Source organism: Triticum urartu, chromosome 2 (genome assembly GCF_003073215.2).
Source record: "Triticum urartu cultivar G1812 chromosome 2, Tu2.1, whole genome shotgun sequence".
NCBI classification, from domain to species: Eukaryota; Viridiplantae; Streptophyta; class Magnoliopsida; order Poales; family Poaceae; genus Triticum; species Triticum urartu.
In genome coordinates this window covers 57284556-57302026 of record NC_053023.1, presented here as the reverse complement: position 1 = coordinate 57302026, position 17471 = coordinate 57284556, and the positions used below count along the sequence as shown (strand labels likewise).

Here is a 17471-nt window from a genome sequence, read left to right as displayed (position 1 = left end):
AAGAACGGTGTTTTAGTCATCTTGCCCATGAGGCACGGTTCGCAAGTACCAAGTGATTCATAATCAAGTGGTTCCAAAAGTCCATCAGTATGGAGTTTCTTCATGCGCTTTGCACCGATATGACCTAAACGGTAGTGCCACAAATAAGTTGCACTATCATTATCAACTCTGCATCTTCTGGCTTCAACATTATGAATATGTGTATCACTACTATCGAGATTCATCAAAAATAGACCACTCTTCAAGGGTGCATGACCATAAAAGATATTACTCATATAAATAGAACAACCATTATTCTCTAATTTAAATGAATAACCGTCTCGCATCAAACAAGATCCATATATAATGTTCATGCTCGCCGGCACCAAATAACAATTATTTAGGTCTAAAACTAATCCCGAAGGTAGATGTAGAGGTAGCGTGCCGACCGCGATCACATCGACTTTGGAACCATTTCCCACGCGCATCGTCACCTCGTCCTTGGCCAGTGTTTGCTTAATCCGTAGTCCCTGTTTCGAGTTGCGAATATTAGCAACGGAACCAGTATCAAATACCCAGGTGCTACTGCGAGCTCTAGTAAGGTACACATCAATAACATGTATATCACATATACCTTTGTTCACCTTGCCATCCTTCTTATCCGCCAAATACTTGGGGCAGTTCCGCTTCCAGTGACCAGTCTACTTGCAGTAGAAGCACTCAGTTTCAGGCTTAGGTCCAGACTTGGGTTTTTTCTCCTGAGCAGCAACTTGCTTGCTGTTCTTCTTGAAGTTCCCCTTCTTCTTCCCTTTGCCCTTTTTCTTGAAACTAGCGGTCTTATTGACCATCAACACTTGATGCTATTTCTACCTCCGCAGCCTTTAGCATTGCGAAGAGCTCGGGAATCGTCTTATCCATCCCTTGCATGTTATAGTTCATCACGAAGCTCTTGTAGCTTGGTGGAAGTGATTGAAGAACTTTGTCAATGACACTATCAACAGGAAGATTAACTCCCAGTTGAGTCAAGTGATTATGATACCCAGACATTTTGAGTATATGTTCACTGACAGAACTATTCTCCTCCATCTTGCAGCTATAGAACTTATTGGGGACTTCATATCTATCAATTCGGGCATTTGCTTGAAATATTAACTTCAATTCCTGGAACATCTCATATGCTCCATGACGTTCAAAACATCGTTGAAGTCCCGATTCTAAGCCGTAAAGCATGGCACACTGAACTATTGAGTAGTCATCAGCTTTGCTTTGCCAGATGTTCATAACATCTGGTGTTGCTCCTGCAGCAGGCCTGGCACCCAGCGGTGCTTCCAGGACGTAATTCTTCTGTGCAGCAATGAGGATAATCCTCAAGTTACGGACCCAGTCCGTGTAATTGCTACCATCATCTTTCAACTTTGCTTTCTCAAGGAACGCATTAAAATTCAACGGAACAACAACACGGGCCATCTATCTACAATCAAACATAGACAAGCAAAATACTATCAGGTACTAAGTTCACGATAAATTTAAGTTCAATTAATCATATTACTTAAGAACTCCCACTTAGAAAGACATCCCTCTAATCTTCTAAGTGATCACGTGATCCAAATCAACTAAACCATAACCGATCATCACGTGAAATGGAGTAGCTTTCAATGGTGAACATTAATATGTTGATCATATCTACTATATGATTCACGCTCGAGCTTTCGGTCTCAGTGTTCTGAGGCCATATCTGCATATGCTAGGCTCGTCAAGTTTAACCTGAGTATTCTGCGTGTGCAAAAACTAGCTTGCACCCGTTGTAGATGGACGTAGAGCTTATCACACTCGATCATCACATGGTGTCTGGGCACGACGAACTTTGGCAACGGTGCATACTCAGGGAGAACACTTTTATCTTGAAATTTAGTGAGAGATCATCTTATAATGCTACCATCAATCAAAGCAAGATAAGATGCATAAAAGATAAACATCACATGCAATCAATATAAGTGATATGATATGGTCATCATCATCTTGTGCTTGTGATCTCCATCTCCGAAGCACCTTCATGACCACCATCGTCACCGGCGCGACACATTGATCTTCATCGTAGCATCGTTGTTGTCTCGCCAATCTTATGCGTCCACGACTATCGCTACCGCTTAGTGATAAAGCAAAGCATTACAGAGCGATTGCATTGCATACAATAAAGCGACAACCATATGGCTCCTGCCAGTTGCCGATAACTCGGTTACAAAACATGATCATCTCATACAATAAAATTTAGCATCATGTATTGACCATATCACATCACAACATGCCCTGCAAAAACAACTTAGACGTCCTCTACTTTGTTGTTGCAAGTTTTACGTGGCTGCTACGGGCTTAGCAAGAACCGTTCTTACCTACGCATCAAAACCACAACGATAGTTTGTCAAGTTGATGCTGTTTTAACATTCGCAAGGACCGGGCGTAGCCACACTTGGTTCAACTAAAGTTGGAGAAACTGACACCCGCCAGCCACCTGTGTGCAAAGCACGTCGGTAGAACCAGTCTCGCGTAAGCGTACGTGTAATGTCGGTCCGGGCCGCTTCATCCGACAATACCGCCAAACCAAAGTATGACTTATATCGCCCACAACTCACTTGTGTTATACTCGTGCATGTAACATCAACGCATAAAACCTGGCTCGGATGCCACTGTTGGGGAACGTAGTAATTTCAAAAAAATTCCTACGCACACGCAAGATCATGGTGATGCATAGCAACGAGAGGGGAGAGTGTTGTCTACGTACCCTCGTAGACCGAAAGCGGAAGCGTTAGCACAACGCGGTTGATGTAGTCGTACGTCTTCACGATCCAACCGATCCAAGTACCGAACGCACGACACCTCCGAGTTCAGCACACGTTCAACTCGATGACGTCCCGCGAACTCCAATCGAGTAGAGCTTCACAGGAGAGTTCCGTCAGCACGACGGCGTGGTGACGATGATGATGTTCTACCGTCGCAGGGCTTCGCCTAAGCACCGCTACGATATGATCGAGGTGGATTATGGTGGAAGGGGGCACCGCACACGGCTAAGAGATCAAGAGATCAATTGTTGTGTCTATGGGGTGCCCCTGGCCACGTATATAAAGGAGTGGAGGAGGAGGGGGCCGGCCAAGAGGAGGAGGCGCGCCCAAGGGGGGCAATCCTACTCCAAGTAGGTTTCCCCCCCTTTCCTATTCCAACTAGGAGAAGGGGGAAGGAGGAGGTGGAGAGAAGGAAGGAGAAGGGGGGCCGCGCCCCCTTCCCTTTCCCAATTCGGATTGGGGCAAGGGGGCTGCGCGCCACCTCCTGCTGCCTCTCCTCTTCCACTACTTTGGGCCCATGAGGCCCAATAACCCCCCGGTTCCGGTAACCCCCCGGTACTCCGGTATATATCCGATAACCCCCGGAACCATTCCGGTGTCCGAATATAGTCGTCCAATATATCAATCTTCATGTCTCGACCATTTTGAGACTCCTCGTCATGTCCGTGATCACATCCAGGACTCCGAACAACCTTCGGTACATCAAAACTCATAAACTCATAATATAACCCGCATCGAAATGTTAAGCGTGCGGACCCTACGGGTTCGAGAACTATGTAGACATGACTGAGACATGTCTCCGGTCAATAACCAATAGCGGAACCTGGATGCTCATATTGGCTCCCACATATTCTACGAAGGTCTTTATCGGTCAGACCGCATAACAACATACGTTGTTCCCTTTGTCATCGGTATGTTACTTGCCCGAGATTCGATCGTCGGTATCTCAATACCTAGTTCAAGCTCGTTACCGGCAAGTCTCTTTACTCGTTCCGTAATACATCATTCCGCAACTAACTCATTTAGTTGCAATGCTTGCAAGGCTTAAGTGATGTGCATTACCGAGAGGGCCTAGAGATACCTCTCCGACAATCGGAGTGACAAATCCTAATCTCGAAATACGCCAACCCAACAAGTACCTTTGGAGACACCTATAGAGCACCTTTATAATCACCCAGTTACGTTGTGACGTTTAGTAGCACACAAAGTGTTCCTCCGGTAAACGGGAGTTGCATAATCTCATAGTCATAGGAACATGCATAAGTTATGAAGAAAGCAATATCAACAAACTAAACGATCAAGTGCTAAGCTAACGGAATGGGTCAAGTCAATCACATCATTCTCCTAATGATGTGATCCTATTAATCAAATGAAAACTCATGTCTATGGTTAGGAAACATAACCATCTTCGATCAACGAGCTAGTCAGGTAGAGGCATACTAGTGACACTCTGTTTGTCTATGTATTCACACATGTATTATGTTTCCGGTTAATACAGTTCTAGCATGAATAATAAACATTTATCATGATATAAGGAAATAAATAATAACTTTATTATTGCCTCTAGGGCATATTTCCTTCACGAGGGGCCCACGAGGGTGGAGGGCGCGCCCCCCTACCTCGTGGCCTCCTCGAAGCTTCCCTTACGTGCACTTCAAGTCTTCTGGGCTTCTTTCCTTTAAAAAATGAGTTCCGTGAAGTTTCAGGTCAATTGGACTCCGTTTGATTTTCCTTTTCTTCGAAACCCTAAAACAAGGTAAAAACAGAAACTGGCACCGGGCTCTGGGTTAATAGGCTAGTCCCAAAAATCATATAAAATAGCATATAAATGCATATAAAACATCCAAGGTTGATAATATAATAGCATGGATCAATCAGAAATTATAGATACGTTGGAGACGTATCAATCACATGATATCCCATTGTCACCACAGATAAGCACGTGCAAGACATACATCAAGTGTTCTCAAATCCTTAAAGACTCAATCCGATAAGATAACTTCAAAGGGAAAATTCAATTCATCACAAGAGAGTAGAGGGGGAGAAACATCATAAGGTCCAACTATAATAGCAAAGCTCGCGATACATCAAGATCGTACCACCTCAAGAACACGAGAGAGAGAGAGAGAGATCAAACACATAGCTACTGGTACATACCCTTAGCCCCGAGGGAGAACTACTCCCTCCTCGTCATGGAGAGCACCGGGATGATGAAGATGGCCACCGGAGAGGGATTCCCCCCTCCGGCAGGGTGCCGGAACGGGTCTAGATTGGTTTTCGGTGGCTACGAAGGCTTCTGGCGGCGGAACTCCCGATCTATTCTGCTCCTCGATGTTTTTAGGGTATATGGACATATATAGGCAAAAGAAGTCAGTCAGGGGAGCCACGAGGGGCCCACGAGGGTGGGAGGCGTGCCCAGGGGGCAGGCGCGCCTCCCTGCCTCGTGGCCACCTCGAAGCTTCCTTGACTTCAACTCCAAGTCTCCTGGATCACGTTCGTTTCAAAAATCACGCTCCCGAAGGTTTCATTCCGTTTGGACTCCATTTGATATTCCTTTTCTGCGGAACACTGAAACAAGGGAAAAAACAGAAACTGGCATTGGGCTCTGGGTTAATAGGTTAGTCTCAAAAATAATATAAAAGTGTTTAATAAAGCACGTAAACATCCAAAACAGATAATGTAATACCATGGAACAATAAAAAATTATAGATACATTGGAGACGTATCAACCCCCCGGGAAGTTATGGGCTTTAGTGGGCCTTAGGGGAGAGAGAGGGCCGCAACCAAGAGGTGGTGCCCCCCCCCAAGGGGAGTCCAAAAAGGACAAGGGGAGGGGGGCGCGGCCCCTCTTTCCCTCTCCCTCTCCCTCTCCTTCCTTCTTCTCCTAGTTGGACTAGGAAAGGGGGGAACATATTCCTACTTGGAGTAGGATCCCCCCTTGGGCGCGCCCCTTGTGGCCGGCCGGCCTCCTCCTCCCCTCCTTTATATACGGGGGAGGGGGGCACCCCATAGACACACAAGTTGATCTTCAGCCGTGTGCGGTGCCCCCCTCCACAGTTTTCCATCTCGATCATATTGTCGTAGTGCTTAGGCGAAGCCCTGCGTCGGTAACTTCATCATCACCGTCACCACGCCGTCGTGCTGGCGAAACTCTCCCTCGGCCTCAGCTGGATCTAGAGTTTGAGGGACGTCACCGAGCTGAACGTGTGCAGATCGCGGAGGTGCCGTGCGTTCGGTACTTGATCGGTTGGATCACGAAGACGTTCGACTACATCAACCGCGTTACTAAACGCTTCCGCTTTCGATCTACAAGGGTACGTGGACACACTCTCCTCGCTCGTTGCTATGCTTCTCCTAGATAGATCTTGTGTGGTCGTAGGAATTTTTTTGAAATACTACGTTCCCCAACAACATGGGCATCAATGTGCGAGTAGTGCTTGGTTGCCTCTGTTTCGTGAAACCAATAGTTAATGGACACCCCTTGTAAAGGTTATGACATCTCCTTTGATGGTGGCAAGTGGTGTAGTGTATGTGCATCACATGTCGCAACCAAAGACTTTTGATGGTTTTCTCATCCACGCGTGAGGATGAGAGGTTGATTATTTGTGGTTTTTTTCTAGATTATTATTTTTAAATGATTTACCTCCTGAACCGTGCGTTCAAATCACAAATCATTCGACCAACTTTTCACGTTGAGATCTTCAAAAGTTTATTACATGTTGATATGTTTTGACCAACTTTTTATTTCGAGCAAATATGTGTTTCTAGGGTGCACTAAATTGTGCTTCCCGGGGAAGCGCAACTATGCTTATAGCGGGGGATGAAGCACTAATGCGCTGGTGCCACTTGCAGGCGTATTGTGCTTCACGCAGAAGCACACTGGTGCTTCACACTTTCAAAAATCAAATAAATAGAGTGGAAAAGTAAAAAAAAACATGAAAAAAAAAAGAAAATTGAAAACTTGTCGTGATGCGGAAAGCATCCAACGCACAACACGTGGTGACGCGCTAGGGTGCACCATGTGGAGCATTTGGAGTGCTTCTACGCCTAAGAAACTGTTTGCTGGGACACCCAGCCGGGGGTTAACCTCAACTAGTCGCTCCCTGTGTTTCTGGATTTAAGTTGGCCGTTGCTATGTTTGATTGCACAATTTTGGTCCGATTTTGTTAACAATCACACGGTGTACATGTTACAATAATCCACAATACAGTAGATATATGTAGATGTATTCGTCTATGAACGTCGAAATAGAAAACTTAAAACATAGTGTTGTGTGGAATAACAAGACGAAGCTGGTGGCCGAAGAAATTTTAAATGGTGGACCGTGCGCTATGAATTTGACAAAATGCGTCTAAAAAGCTTCAAACATAAATGGAATTAAAGATTTAAATATTAAAAGTCAATGAAACTAGGAGCCAATCGCCAAAATGAGATCACAATATCGATGTGCATCCTTTTTTGTAGAGCAGACCTTATCTTAAATCGAAGTATCATTGTATAGATTGGAATAGATTAAGTGAAATAGATTAATGAAGGTAAGCAAAACAAAAATATGTGCAAACCCTCATGTCCATCCCCACTGTCGGAGCCACCACGTGCACTCGTTGAAGCTTTTTTACGCTCGCTCGGGCCTTTGCTCGCTTGTTGCTCTCAGAGAAGGCAGAGGCCGGCTAGTGACATCTCCACAAGCAGAGGCCTTTCTTGCCCACTTGCATGCTTTAGGTATGTTTCCATCGATACATTGTAGCAAACCATCGAAAGTGAGGGAAATAGTGAAAATAACTATACACATACTGCAGCCTCTGTTCGTGATTCTTTTCCCAATTATCCATGATAGCCATGCAAATTATGTTTGCTTTCTCAAAAGTGATATTTTTCTGTCTTAGGCTTTGAGCGTTACTACGATGCCGCCACATCTATGCCCCTGTCGGCCCATGGGTGGAGCAGCCATGCCATGGCCCATGGATATGGGCTAGTTTTTTCTTTAATATGTTTTACTTTCTTTAGCTAATCAATTAATTGATTACCTCTTTTTTAGAATCTCGCAAGGCTTTATCGGCCATTGGATGTAATACATCCAGTCGCCATAATAAAGCCTTGTGAGATTTTAAAAAAGCTAATCAATTCATTAAGAAATTTGTCATCGCCGAAGCATTTCTATCCTGCTTCGCAAGAAAATTGTCATGTTTGTTACACCAATAAGAACATCTACAAAAAAAATATCCGAATCTTTAAATTTATTTATTATTTACTTTGAATTTACTGTTCATCAGGGAGCATATGCACCCGAGAGCCAAAAGGGTCCTCCCTTGAGAAATCTCCAAAAAGTAAGCTTACTGCTACTGCTATCCTAGAACTCAGCTACAATAGCACAACGATGATGGCATATAGAGCAGAGGGTCCAGAATCGAACAAACGGGGGAGAGGTACGAAGCCAGGTATCCTCCAAAAATCTATCTTTTTTCCCATTACCAACTACCTATCTATACCCAAGTTTGAGAGCTTTATCGACCCATCAGACACCATGCCAGAATTTTGATGGGTTTGAGCATCTACTGGCAAAGATATTTGGGATAGATTTAAGGTATTTTTCATCTACGATTCTCTTCCAAATCTAGCCCTCATCAGCAATGCATGTATCTTTTGACTCAGTTGCCTAACAAGCATAAATTGACATCCCTGAGATTAGGAATCTCTAGTCCACCATGTCTCTCTTAGCCATACAGACCGGGTGCTAAACACAATTTTCTATTACCCTCATAGTCACTCCAGAGACAATGAGCTAGTTGGGTATAGATCATGTCTAATGCCCATTTATAGGGAACTTAAAGAAAGATAGAAGATAAACAGGTATACTAACAAGACAAGATTTAGTGAAGGTAAGCCTAGTTGAATAAGACATGAGCTTCCCTCTTTAACCAGCCATGTTTTAAGAATCTTATCTATAATGGGTTGAATATCCTCCCTTCCAAGCTTATCAAAGTGTATGGGACCTACTAAATATTTAATGGGAAGCACATTTAGAGAGCACCCAAAAATCTTGGTGTGTAGAGCTATTCTCTCTTCACTAGTACCCAGAGTAATGAGCTCATCATACCAGAAACATTCTCAAAACAAACTAGGGTAGTCTTTGGGGAAATATCTAGTACTCCCATCCTTGGGGTGCTCCCTATGCTCCAACTTCAAATAAATAAATTTTAAATATTTCAATAAATTCTGGAAAAATATGCATGTTTACAAGGAATGTGACTATAACTCCTAAAAATTTCAGGTCCAAACTCTAAATGCACATTTGAGAAACAAAAAAGTCAAATCTAGCATGAATAGTGTCATAAAAAGACAAAAGCAACATTTGACACTATTTATATCTGAATTTGTCTTTTTTGTTTCTCAATGTACATTTCGAGTTTGGACCTGAAATTTTTAGGAGGTGCAGTCACATTTCTTTCTAACATTCAATTTTTTTTTCAGAATTTTTAAGACCTATAAAATTGATGTTTTAGATTTGGAGCATAGGAAGTACCCTAAGAATGGAGCACCTGACATTTCCCCGGTAGTCTTCATATTCTTGGCTGTGTCTAGACCATCTTCTACAAAAACGGACAGTAATTCTGCGTACTGAATGCAGATGACAACTCAAGAAATTAAACTAGAGCACAACCCTCTAAACAAATTATGTTGGGAAGCGTTAATGACCATTTTAGAATGCAGACAACTCAAGAAATTAAACTAGAGCACAACCCTCTAAACAAATTATGTTGGGAAGCGTTAATAACCATTTTAGAGAGAACATCAACTACCAGGTTGAAGAGCATGGGAGAAATTGGCTTTCAATCTCGTCGGCGTCAACAAATTTGTGAAACATGGCTCGAGAAACGGGTGAGGCTATTTGGTCTGCTAATATACATGTCCTTTGGGATACCTAACAAAGTAGTTTTTTTTCCTTAAAATACGCTAAAGAGTACAATAAAATTACACTTTTGTGCAAAAGACTTATGAGAATCTCCAGTAGATGATATAGATGCAAAAATAACCAACTTTTAAAACTCCCTCTCCAACTGATGATGCAAATGCAAAAAAAAACATCTCCGCGTTATGAAGATGTAAAATACAACACCTCAAAGATGCAAATTTGCATCTCCACCTCGAGAAAATGTGGCTATGGCTGACCCTGCCGCCTCCTCCGTCGCAACCGCCAACCCCGCCCGGGCCTTCGTCGGCGCGACCACTGTCCCCAATCCCGCCTCCGCCACCATACCGCCTCTGCCATGCCGCCGCCCTGGTTTTGCCCCGTCCCGGTTGGTCGCCGCCGCGGCTGCCGCCCCACTGCCAGATTCGGTCGCTCCACCGCCCCCGCCTCCAGTTCCGCCGCCGCTCCCCCGATGCCCGCCTCCAAATCGTCTGAATTGGTCGCTTCTCCACTGCCGAATCGCCGCTGCGCCACCGTATGATTTGAGCTCCCCCCGCCGCCCCGCCGTTACCAGATTCGAGCCGCACACCCGCCGCAGCGCCGCTACAGCTTTTCTGCTGCCAGACTCGACCTTCTCGCGTCGCACGGCCGTCGCCACGCCGTCCCGTCGTGATTAATTCGCCAGCGACCATTCGAGCTCCCGTCGCCGCATTCGACCTCCCGGCTCTCAGCGCTCGGCCGCCGGCACACCAGTTGCCACCGCTTGCTCCACCTGCACTGCTCCCGGCTCTCGGCGCTCAGTCGCCGACACACCAGTTGCCACCGCTTGCTCCACGTGCGCTGCTCCCGGCTCTCGGCGCTCGGTCGCCGACACACCAGTTGCCACCGCTTGCTCCACGTGCGCTGCTCCCGGCTCTCGGCGCTCGGCCGCCGACACACCAGTTGCCACCGCTTGCTCCACGTGCGCTGCTCCCGGCTCTCGGCGCTCGGCCGCCGACACACCAGTTGCCACCGCTTGCTCCACGTGCGCTGCTCCCGGCTCTCGGCGCTCGGCCGCCGACACACCAGTTGCCACCGCTTGCTCCACGTGCGCTGCTCCCGGCTCTCGGCGCTCGGCCGCCGACACACCAGTTGCCACCGCTTGCTCCACGTGCGCTGCTCCCGGCTCTCGGCGCTCGGCCGCCGACACACCAGTTGCCACCGCTTGCTCCACCTGCGCTGCTCCCGGCTCTCGGCGCTCGGCCGCCAGCGCTCATGCCGACTCGTTTTACATCTCCATTTGCATCATCTATTAGAGTTGCACTTTTACATCACCAATTTACATCATCAGTTGGAGTTGCCATTTTTTTTGAGATGTACTTTCTCCGTTCCTAAATATTGTCTTTCTAGAGATTTCAACAGGTGACTACATATGGAACAAAATGAGTGAATCTACACTCTAAAATATGTCCATATACATCCGTATGTGGTAATCTATTTGAAATCTCTAGAAAGATAAATATTTAAGAACGGAGGGAGTAAAATGCATTTTTGGAGCTATATTTTACATATTCTGTTTTACATCTTCAAATTTGCATCATCTATCGAAGATGCTTTAAACATAAAACAATTTTTAGAAAATGATAACAGGGAACGTTGAGGTCCCAGGGAACGTCCCCATAACCATTGGATCTGGATCACGCGGACGACATTAAAAAAAGTTACTGGCATTTTTCTAGGTTACATGTGGCAAATCTCATAAAAGTTGCCATGACGATTCGAGCGTTTGCTGAGAAAACGTTCCCAGGAAAGATATTGCGGTCCTAGATTATCTTCTTCTCAAAAGACGAAAGCGCCGCTCTCAGATTATCTTCCACCTCAACATGCATCTCGAGTGCATCACAAATCAACACGCACCAACGGAAAAGAAACGACCACCATGCCCCGATCCGTCGCTGCGGTCGCCGTCGACATCCAGCGGGCAATAATGAGAATTGAAAAGCAACAAAGCTGAACGGGCAGCCCTGGCAGCTCTCGCCGGTAACCGGCCACACGCAGCCGCGCCTCCGGCTTCACCGTCGTACGTGCCACTCGCACACCCACAATGCCGACTGACGAGTAAGCTATATATAGGCCTGCCCGCGGCCTTGAGCTACATCTGCAAACCACTTCAAACCAAGAAACCTCCTCTAGTCAGTTTTAATCCTCGCAACGTTCGATTGTCATATGATGGCGGAGACCAAGGCGGTGGCTGCTGCGGTGCCGGTGGAGGCGAGTCCGGTGGAGGTGGGGAGGAGCAGGACGGTGGCTGCTGCGGTGCCGGTGGAGGCGAGCACGGTGGAGGTGGAGGTGGGGAGGGGCAATACGGTGGCTGCTGCGGTCGAGACGAGTCCGGTGGAGGGGAGGAGCAAGACGGTGGCCGCTGCGGTGGAGGTGGAGGAGGGGAGGAGCAAGACGGTGGTGCTGGTTGCCGTGGACGACAGCGACGCAAGCTACCGCGCGCTCGAGTGGGCCGTGCGGCACGTGGCGGCGACGGCCGGCATGGCCGGCGCCGGAGCGGTGGAGCTCGTTGTCCTCCACGCCAAGCCGCCCACTTCCCTCGCCGTCAACATGGGCGGCCCCGGTGCGTTAGCCTCCTCTTTAATGCTTCATCGTTTCGTCCTCTGGTCTGGACCCGGACTGGAGCAAAGCTCTGTCGACTGAATTCTGGGGATTCGTTTCAGGCGTGCCCGGCGACGTGGTGGGGTTAGTGGAGGAGGACCTACGCAAGAAGGCCGAGGGCGTCGTCGGCAAGGCGCGCAGCCTCTGCGCCGCCAACTCGGTAACATAACATTGCTCCATGGACAGATATAAGAGTCAGTAACAGAGACGATCACACATTGCATGGCTGTACGTAACTCGTGCCGCTTGCTTATTCGAAACCGCAGGTGGAGGCTGTGGTGGACGTGGTCGACGGGGAGCCGAAGCACGTCCTGTGCGACGCCGTCGAGAATCACCGCGCCGATCTGCTCGTCGTCGGCAGCCAGGGCTACGGCGCCATCAGGAGGTACGCGTTCACCGCGAGACTGAAACTAATGGTGACTGTCTCTTGTCTCAACTCCTCTTTTCTTGCAGGGCATTGCTTGGGAGCGTGAGCGACTACTGCGCACACCACGCCGACTGCTCTGTGGTGATTGTCAAGCAGCCCGGGTCCAAGAACTGACCGCCATTTCCGGTGTTGGATCGATCCTGCCCAGTTCCAGTGTTGGGATTGTGCTATTTGCGTGCCTACACAATGTATCCCTGCTTAATTATCTCTGCTCCAACGAGTTTGTACTCTCTTTTATTCACTCTGCATAATATTAGCAGTCAAGCTTTGTAAACTTTGATTAAATTTATATTAATAAATTAACATCTACAATACCCAATCAGCACATTAAATTCGCCATCGAAATACATTTTCACATTAAATAGACTTGCTTTTGTAAACATCTGTATTGCTTTCTACAAACTTAGTCAGGCTTTATATTGTTTGACTTACGACAGAGATAATATGCAAAGTAAATTACTCGCCAAAAAATGCTAAGTAAATAAAACCGAAAGCCATAGATGATGCTTTCAGTGTTCATCCTCCGATCCGATATCATCATCAATTTGCCCTTCTTCCAGAGACTTGCTATTCAATGATCCCTCTCCTTTGTTCCATTTTATGCAATCTTTTAGTTTCTAGTGGATCTGCTTTTTGCGTCTAACGTGTTGTCAGCTAGCGCAGTCGCTCGTCGGCACTACATTGAATAATTGCATCGACGTCTGTTCGTTATCTCTCCTATTATTTATACTTAAATAAATAACACGTAAAGTTCCGTCACTCATTCTGTTGAAAAACAGTACTATCCGTTCAAAAATGAAATATTTCATATTAGTGTTTACTTGCATAAGACAACTATATTTATGTTGAAAATAAACTTAGGCTAAAGATCTTGTTAAATAACTGCTTCATGCTTTTATTAGTGTTTACTTGCATAAGACAACTAAAAAATGATTGTTGTAGACTTAACAAAAATGGTATTCACTTAGCCTAAAAATCCACTACACTCTGTCGGGAAAATACAACAGTATCAGTTGAAAAATGGAATAGACACATTCCAACAATGCAAGAGAGCGGACAAAAATACCATAAACCCCATATGAAAATGTTGTTGATTCCAGAAAAATTGTACACATTGGTGTAGTTTTTTTAAAATCAACATTAGTGTAAAAATACAATAGATATTAATGCAAAATGCAATCAAGAAAAATGTTATTTCAGAGGAATCTTGCTGAAACCAACACAACGTGAGCACATGAGCTAAACCACTATCTAGGCTTCGGGCTCTGGGCTTTTCTCTCGATGGATTTACTCAAATGTTTCTAATAGGGGTGCTCAAACAACCTTCTTGACAAATCAAACCGAGTAGCGGACTATGGAGGTGTTTGCTTCCAGGGACTTTTTTGTGTAGGGACTAGAAAAAGTCCCTTTTAGAGACTTTTCTACCAAATGGGAGGGACTTTTTAGGGACTAAACTAGGTATTTGGGACTAAATGAAGAAGACTCTCAAGGAGAGTCTTTTTGGGACTTTTTGGGACTTTTCCAACAATGCCCTTCCATGCATCCATTGGCCCGCCACCCCATGGTGTTGTTTGATTGTTATTTTTCTATATACTAAAGGCAACATGGTCATTTATAACCTCTAGGAAGGGACTAGGGACTTTTTAGTCTTTGGAAAGAAACAAGGAGGAACTTCTTAGGGACTAGGGACTTTTTAGTTGGGACTAGAAAAAGTCCTAAGACTAGAGAACCAAACACCACCTATAACGGCAGGTGGGGGATGGCTATTATAGCTGGAGCAATCCCGAGGGTGAAATGACTATTTGGGGCCTCGAGGCCAGTCAATGGTCAAACCGACATGTTTCCAACGGTCAGATTTCAAACGCACCTTTCAACTTTACTTGAGGAACAAGTAAAGTTGACTCCTCTACTAGAGCAATTCTCTCGCAACTGAGAAGAATATCATCTCTGGTTGGCAAGTAATTACTTTTCGCACGAAGAGATTTCTCTCAACTCACTTGGATATTTTTAGGTTAAGCATCATAAAGACCAAAGGCTTGAAACATCGATCCCCTCTTAAAAGTACAGTGGTCCTATGACTCAATAGAAGAAAATAAGACTATGAAGAAAATGCACATCTTCACTTCGTCTTCATTCTTCTTTGTTGTAGTCATTTTCTCTCGGATGCCTCGCGTACCAATTGCTTCGACTCAGCAACATTTTTTGGGAGTCATCTCCGACACGCAATCACTTCGATGGCAATCTCCTCGATTGCCTTAGCGTTCTTATTTGCTTCATAGATAATAGTCTTTTAAGTTTATAGAAAGCTCCTCTGAACTCTAGGGACTGGTTGTGTGCACTAGCAAACATATTAGCCCCTCGCTGTTTTCGTCCAACAGTCTTCAAAACTCTCGGAGCACTTGATTGCACCAATAGTTTGGAAGCCTTAATAACCATTTCAGAGCGAACATCAACTACCGGGTTGAAGAGCAGGGAGAAATTGGCTTTCAATCTCGTCAACGCCAACAATTATTTTTCCTGAAGTGGCAGGATTTCTACATTCATTAAGAAGAAAAGAGTTGCTCAGTTAATTAGGAAAACCCGAGCGAAAACCAAATTGTCTAGTTTATTATGGAAAACCAGGCTAAACCATCACAACCGCTAAGCAACACACACAAGATACCCCACGCACACCAGGCCTCGTTGAGACAGCATGCAAGCGTCATCGTCATCACTCCTCCGTTATAAAGCATCATCGGCATCCTTAAATCCTAAGCAAACGACTCCATCTTCGCCGTAGCCGATAGTCAACTCAACCCGCACCGCACTGTAGAGGCCATCTGAAGTGGTATGAAGATGCGCACGAGAACTCAGTCATTTGCAACCAGACAACGGAGCTCCGTCTATGAAGGAGAACTACGAAGGACAAACCAGACAGGCTCGTTCCCCGGAAGATTGGTTTCTCTTCATGAAGCTTATATCTACGCAATTTAGAAAATTACAATTTCATTTTCGATGAAGTTGTTATTTTCTACGATTGTAAAAGAGTACACTAATAAATTCCCTGCAAAAGAAAGAGTACACTAAAATTACACTTTTCAGCGGGAAACTTAGACATAAAGCAATTCTTCGATTACTTGGGATATAAGAAAACCAAAAATCTTCTCAACCCGCCAAAACAAAATACTCCTCTTCTTCTCACAAGACGAAGGTGCCGCTCTCAAATTCTCTTCTATCCCAAATCGCAACACGCATCTCGAGTGCATCTGAAATCAGCACGCATCGACGGAAAAATAAACGACCGCACCCATGCCATGCCCCCGAACCGTCGCTGCCGTCGCCGTCCCCATCCAAGCGGGCAGATGATGCGTGCGAAGTGAAAAGCAACAGAACTGAACTGAAACCGGGGGAGCCCTGCCGTCATCACCTCCCGCCGGTAACCGGCCACACGCAACCGCGCCTCCGGTTTCGCCACCGTACGTGCCACTCTCACACCTCCAATGCCGATTGACAAGTGAGCTATATATAGGCCTAGCCCGCGGCATTGAGCTATAACCACTTCAACCAAGAAACCTTCTCTAATCAGTTTCAGTCCTCGCGTCCTTCGATTGTTACATGATGGCGGAGACCAAGGCGGTGGCGTCTGCGGCGGCTCCGGCGGAGGAGGGGAGGAGCAAGACGGTGGTGCTGGTCGCCGTGGACGACAGCGACCACAGCTACCGCGCGCTCGAGTGGGCCGTGCGCCACGTGGCGGCGACGGCCGGCGTGCCCGGCGCCCGGGCGGTGGAGCTCGTCGTCGTCCACGCCAAGCCGTCCCCTTCCCCCGTGGTCACCATGGGCGGCCCCGGTGCGTTGTTAGTTAACCTCCTCTTCTTTAATGCTTCATCGTTTTGTCGTCCGGAGTCGGAGCGAGCTCTGACTGAATTCTCTGTGGATCCGTTTCAGGCGTGTCCGGCGACGTGGTGAGGTTAGTGGAGGCGGACCTGCGCAAGAAGGCCGACGGCGTCGTGGACAGGGCGCGCCGCCTCTGCGTCGCCAACTCGGTAACATCCGCGACCAACAACAACTCCGCTCGTCGCTCGTCGCATTGCCCCATGGACAGACATACAGACGATCACACATTGGATATCTGTAACCTGTTGCTGCTTGTCCGAAACCGCAGGTGCAGGGCGTGGTGGAGGTGGTCGACGGGGAGCCGCGGCACGTCCTGTGCAACGCCGTCGAGAAGCACCACGCCGATCTGCTCGTCGTCGGCAGTCACGGCTACGGCGCCATCAAGAGGTTCTTGATTTTCTCCTGCAGTGTGCGCTTTCACCGCGAGACCGAACCTAATGGTGATGGACTTTTTGTCTGAACTCCTCTTTCTCGCAGGGCATTGCTCGGGAGCGTGAGCGACTACTGCGCCCACCATGCGCACTGCTCTGTGATGATAGTGAAGCAGCCCAAGCCCAAGAACTGATTGCCATTCCCGGTGTTCGATCGATGGTGCCCAGTTCCAGTGTTGGGATTGGGCCATTTTCGTGCCTACAAATGTATCCCAACTTTTTTGTTTGTTTGTTTTGCGGTTGAATGTATCCCTACTTAATTATTACTCCAACGTTTGTACTTTGTAGTACTCCCTTTCTTATTTTCTCTGCATATTACCAGTCAAGCTGTGTAAACTTTTGATCAAATTGATAGAAAAAAGTTATTAACATCT

General features: G+C 46.5%; 2 protein-coding genes across 2 annotated transcripts; both read left to right on the top strand.

The window, feature by feature from the left end:
- The first annotated feature begins 11753 nt into the window (after window positions 1-11753).
- Window positions 11754-13107, top strand: LOC125541005 (universal stress protein YxiE-like). The gene is made up of 4 exons (XM_048704510.1): window positions 11754-12328; window positions 12429-12526; window positions 12633-12751; window positions 12820-13107. Exons 1-4 carry the CDS (start codon window positions 11932-11934, stop codon window positions 12905-12907), a joined length of 702 nt encoding a protein of 233 aa, XP_048560467.1. The 5' UTR covers window positions 11754-11931; the 3' UTR covers window positions 12908-13107.
- A 3213-nt stretch (window positions 13108-16320) lies between these two features.
- Window positions 16321-17471, top strand: LOC125541004 (universal stress protein YxiE-like). The gene is made up of 4 exons (XM_048704509.1): window positions 16321-16619; window positions 16718-16815; window positions 16935-17053; window positions 17144-17471. The coding sequence occupies exons 1-4, from the start codon at window positions 16388-16390 to the stop codon at window positions 17229-17231; spliced, it is 537 nt and encodes a 178-aa protein (XP_048560466.1). The 5' UTR covers window positions 16321-16387; the 3' UTR covers window positions 17232-17471.

Coding starts and splice junctions, on each gene's coding strand:
- LOC125541005 (XM_048704510.1), top strand. CDS start 11,932: ATGATGGCGGAGACCAAGGCGGTGGCTGCTGCGGTGCCGGTGGAGGCG. Junction 12,329..12,428: donor CGTCAACATGGGCGGCCCCG/GTGCGTTAGCCT, acceptor GATTCGTTTCAG/GCGTGCCCGGCGACGTGGTG. Junction 12,527..12,632: donor GCCTCTGCGCCGCCAACTCG/GTAACATAACAT, acceptor TCGAAACCGCAG/GTGGAGGCTGTGGTGGACGT.
- LOC125541004 (XM_048704509.1), top strand. CDS start 16,388: ATGATGGCGGAGACCAAGGCGGTGGCGTCTGCGGCGGCTCCGGCGGAG. Junction 16,816..16,934: donor GCCTCTGCGTCGCCAACTCG/GTAACATCCGCG, acceptor CCGAAACCGCAG/GTGCAGGGCGTGGTGGAGGT. Junction 17,054..17,143: donor GGCTACGGCGCCATCAAGAG/GTTCTTGATTTT, acceptor TCTTTCTCGCAG/GGCATTGCTCGGGAGCGTGA.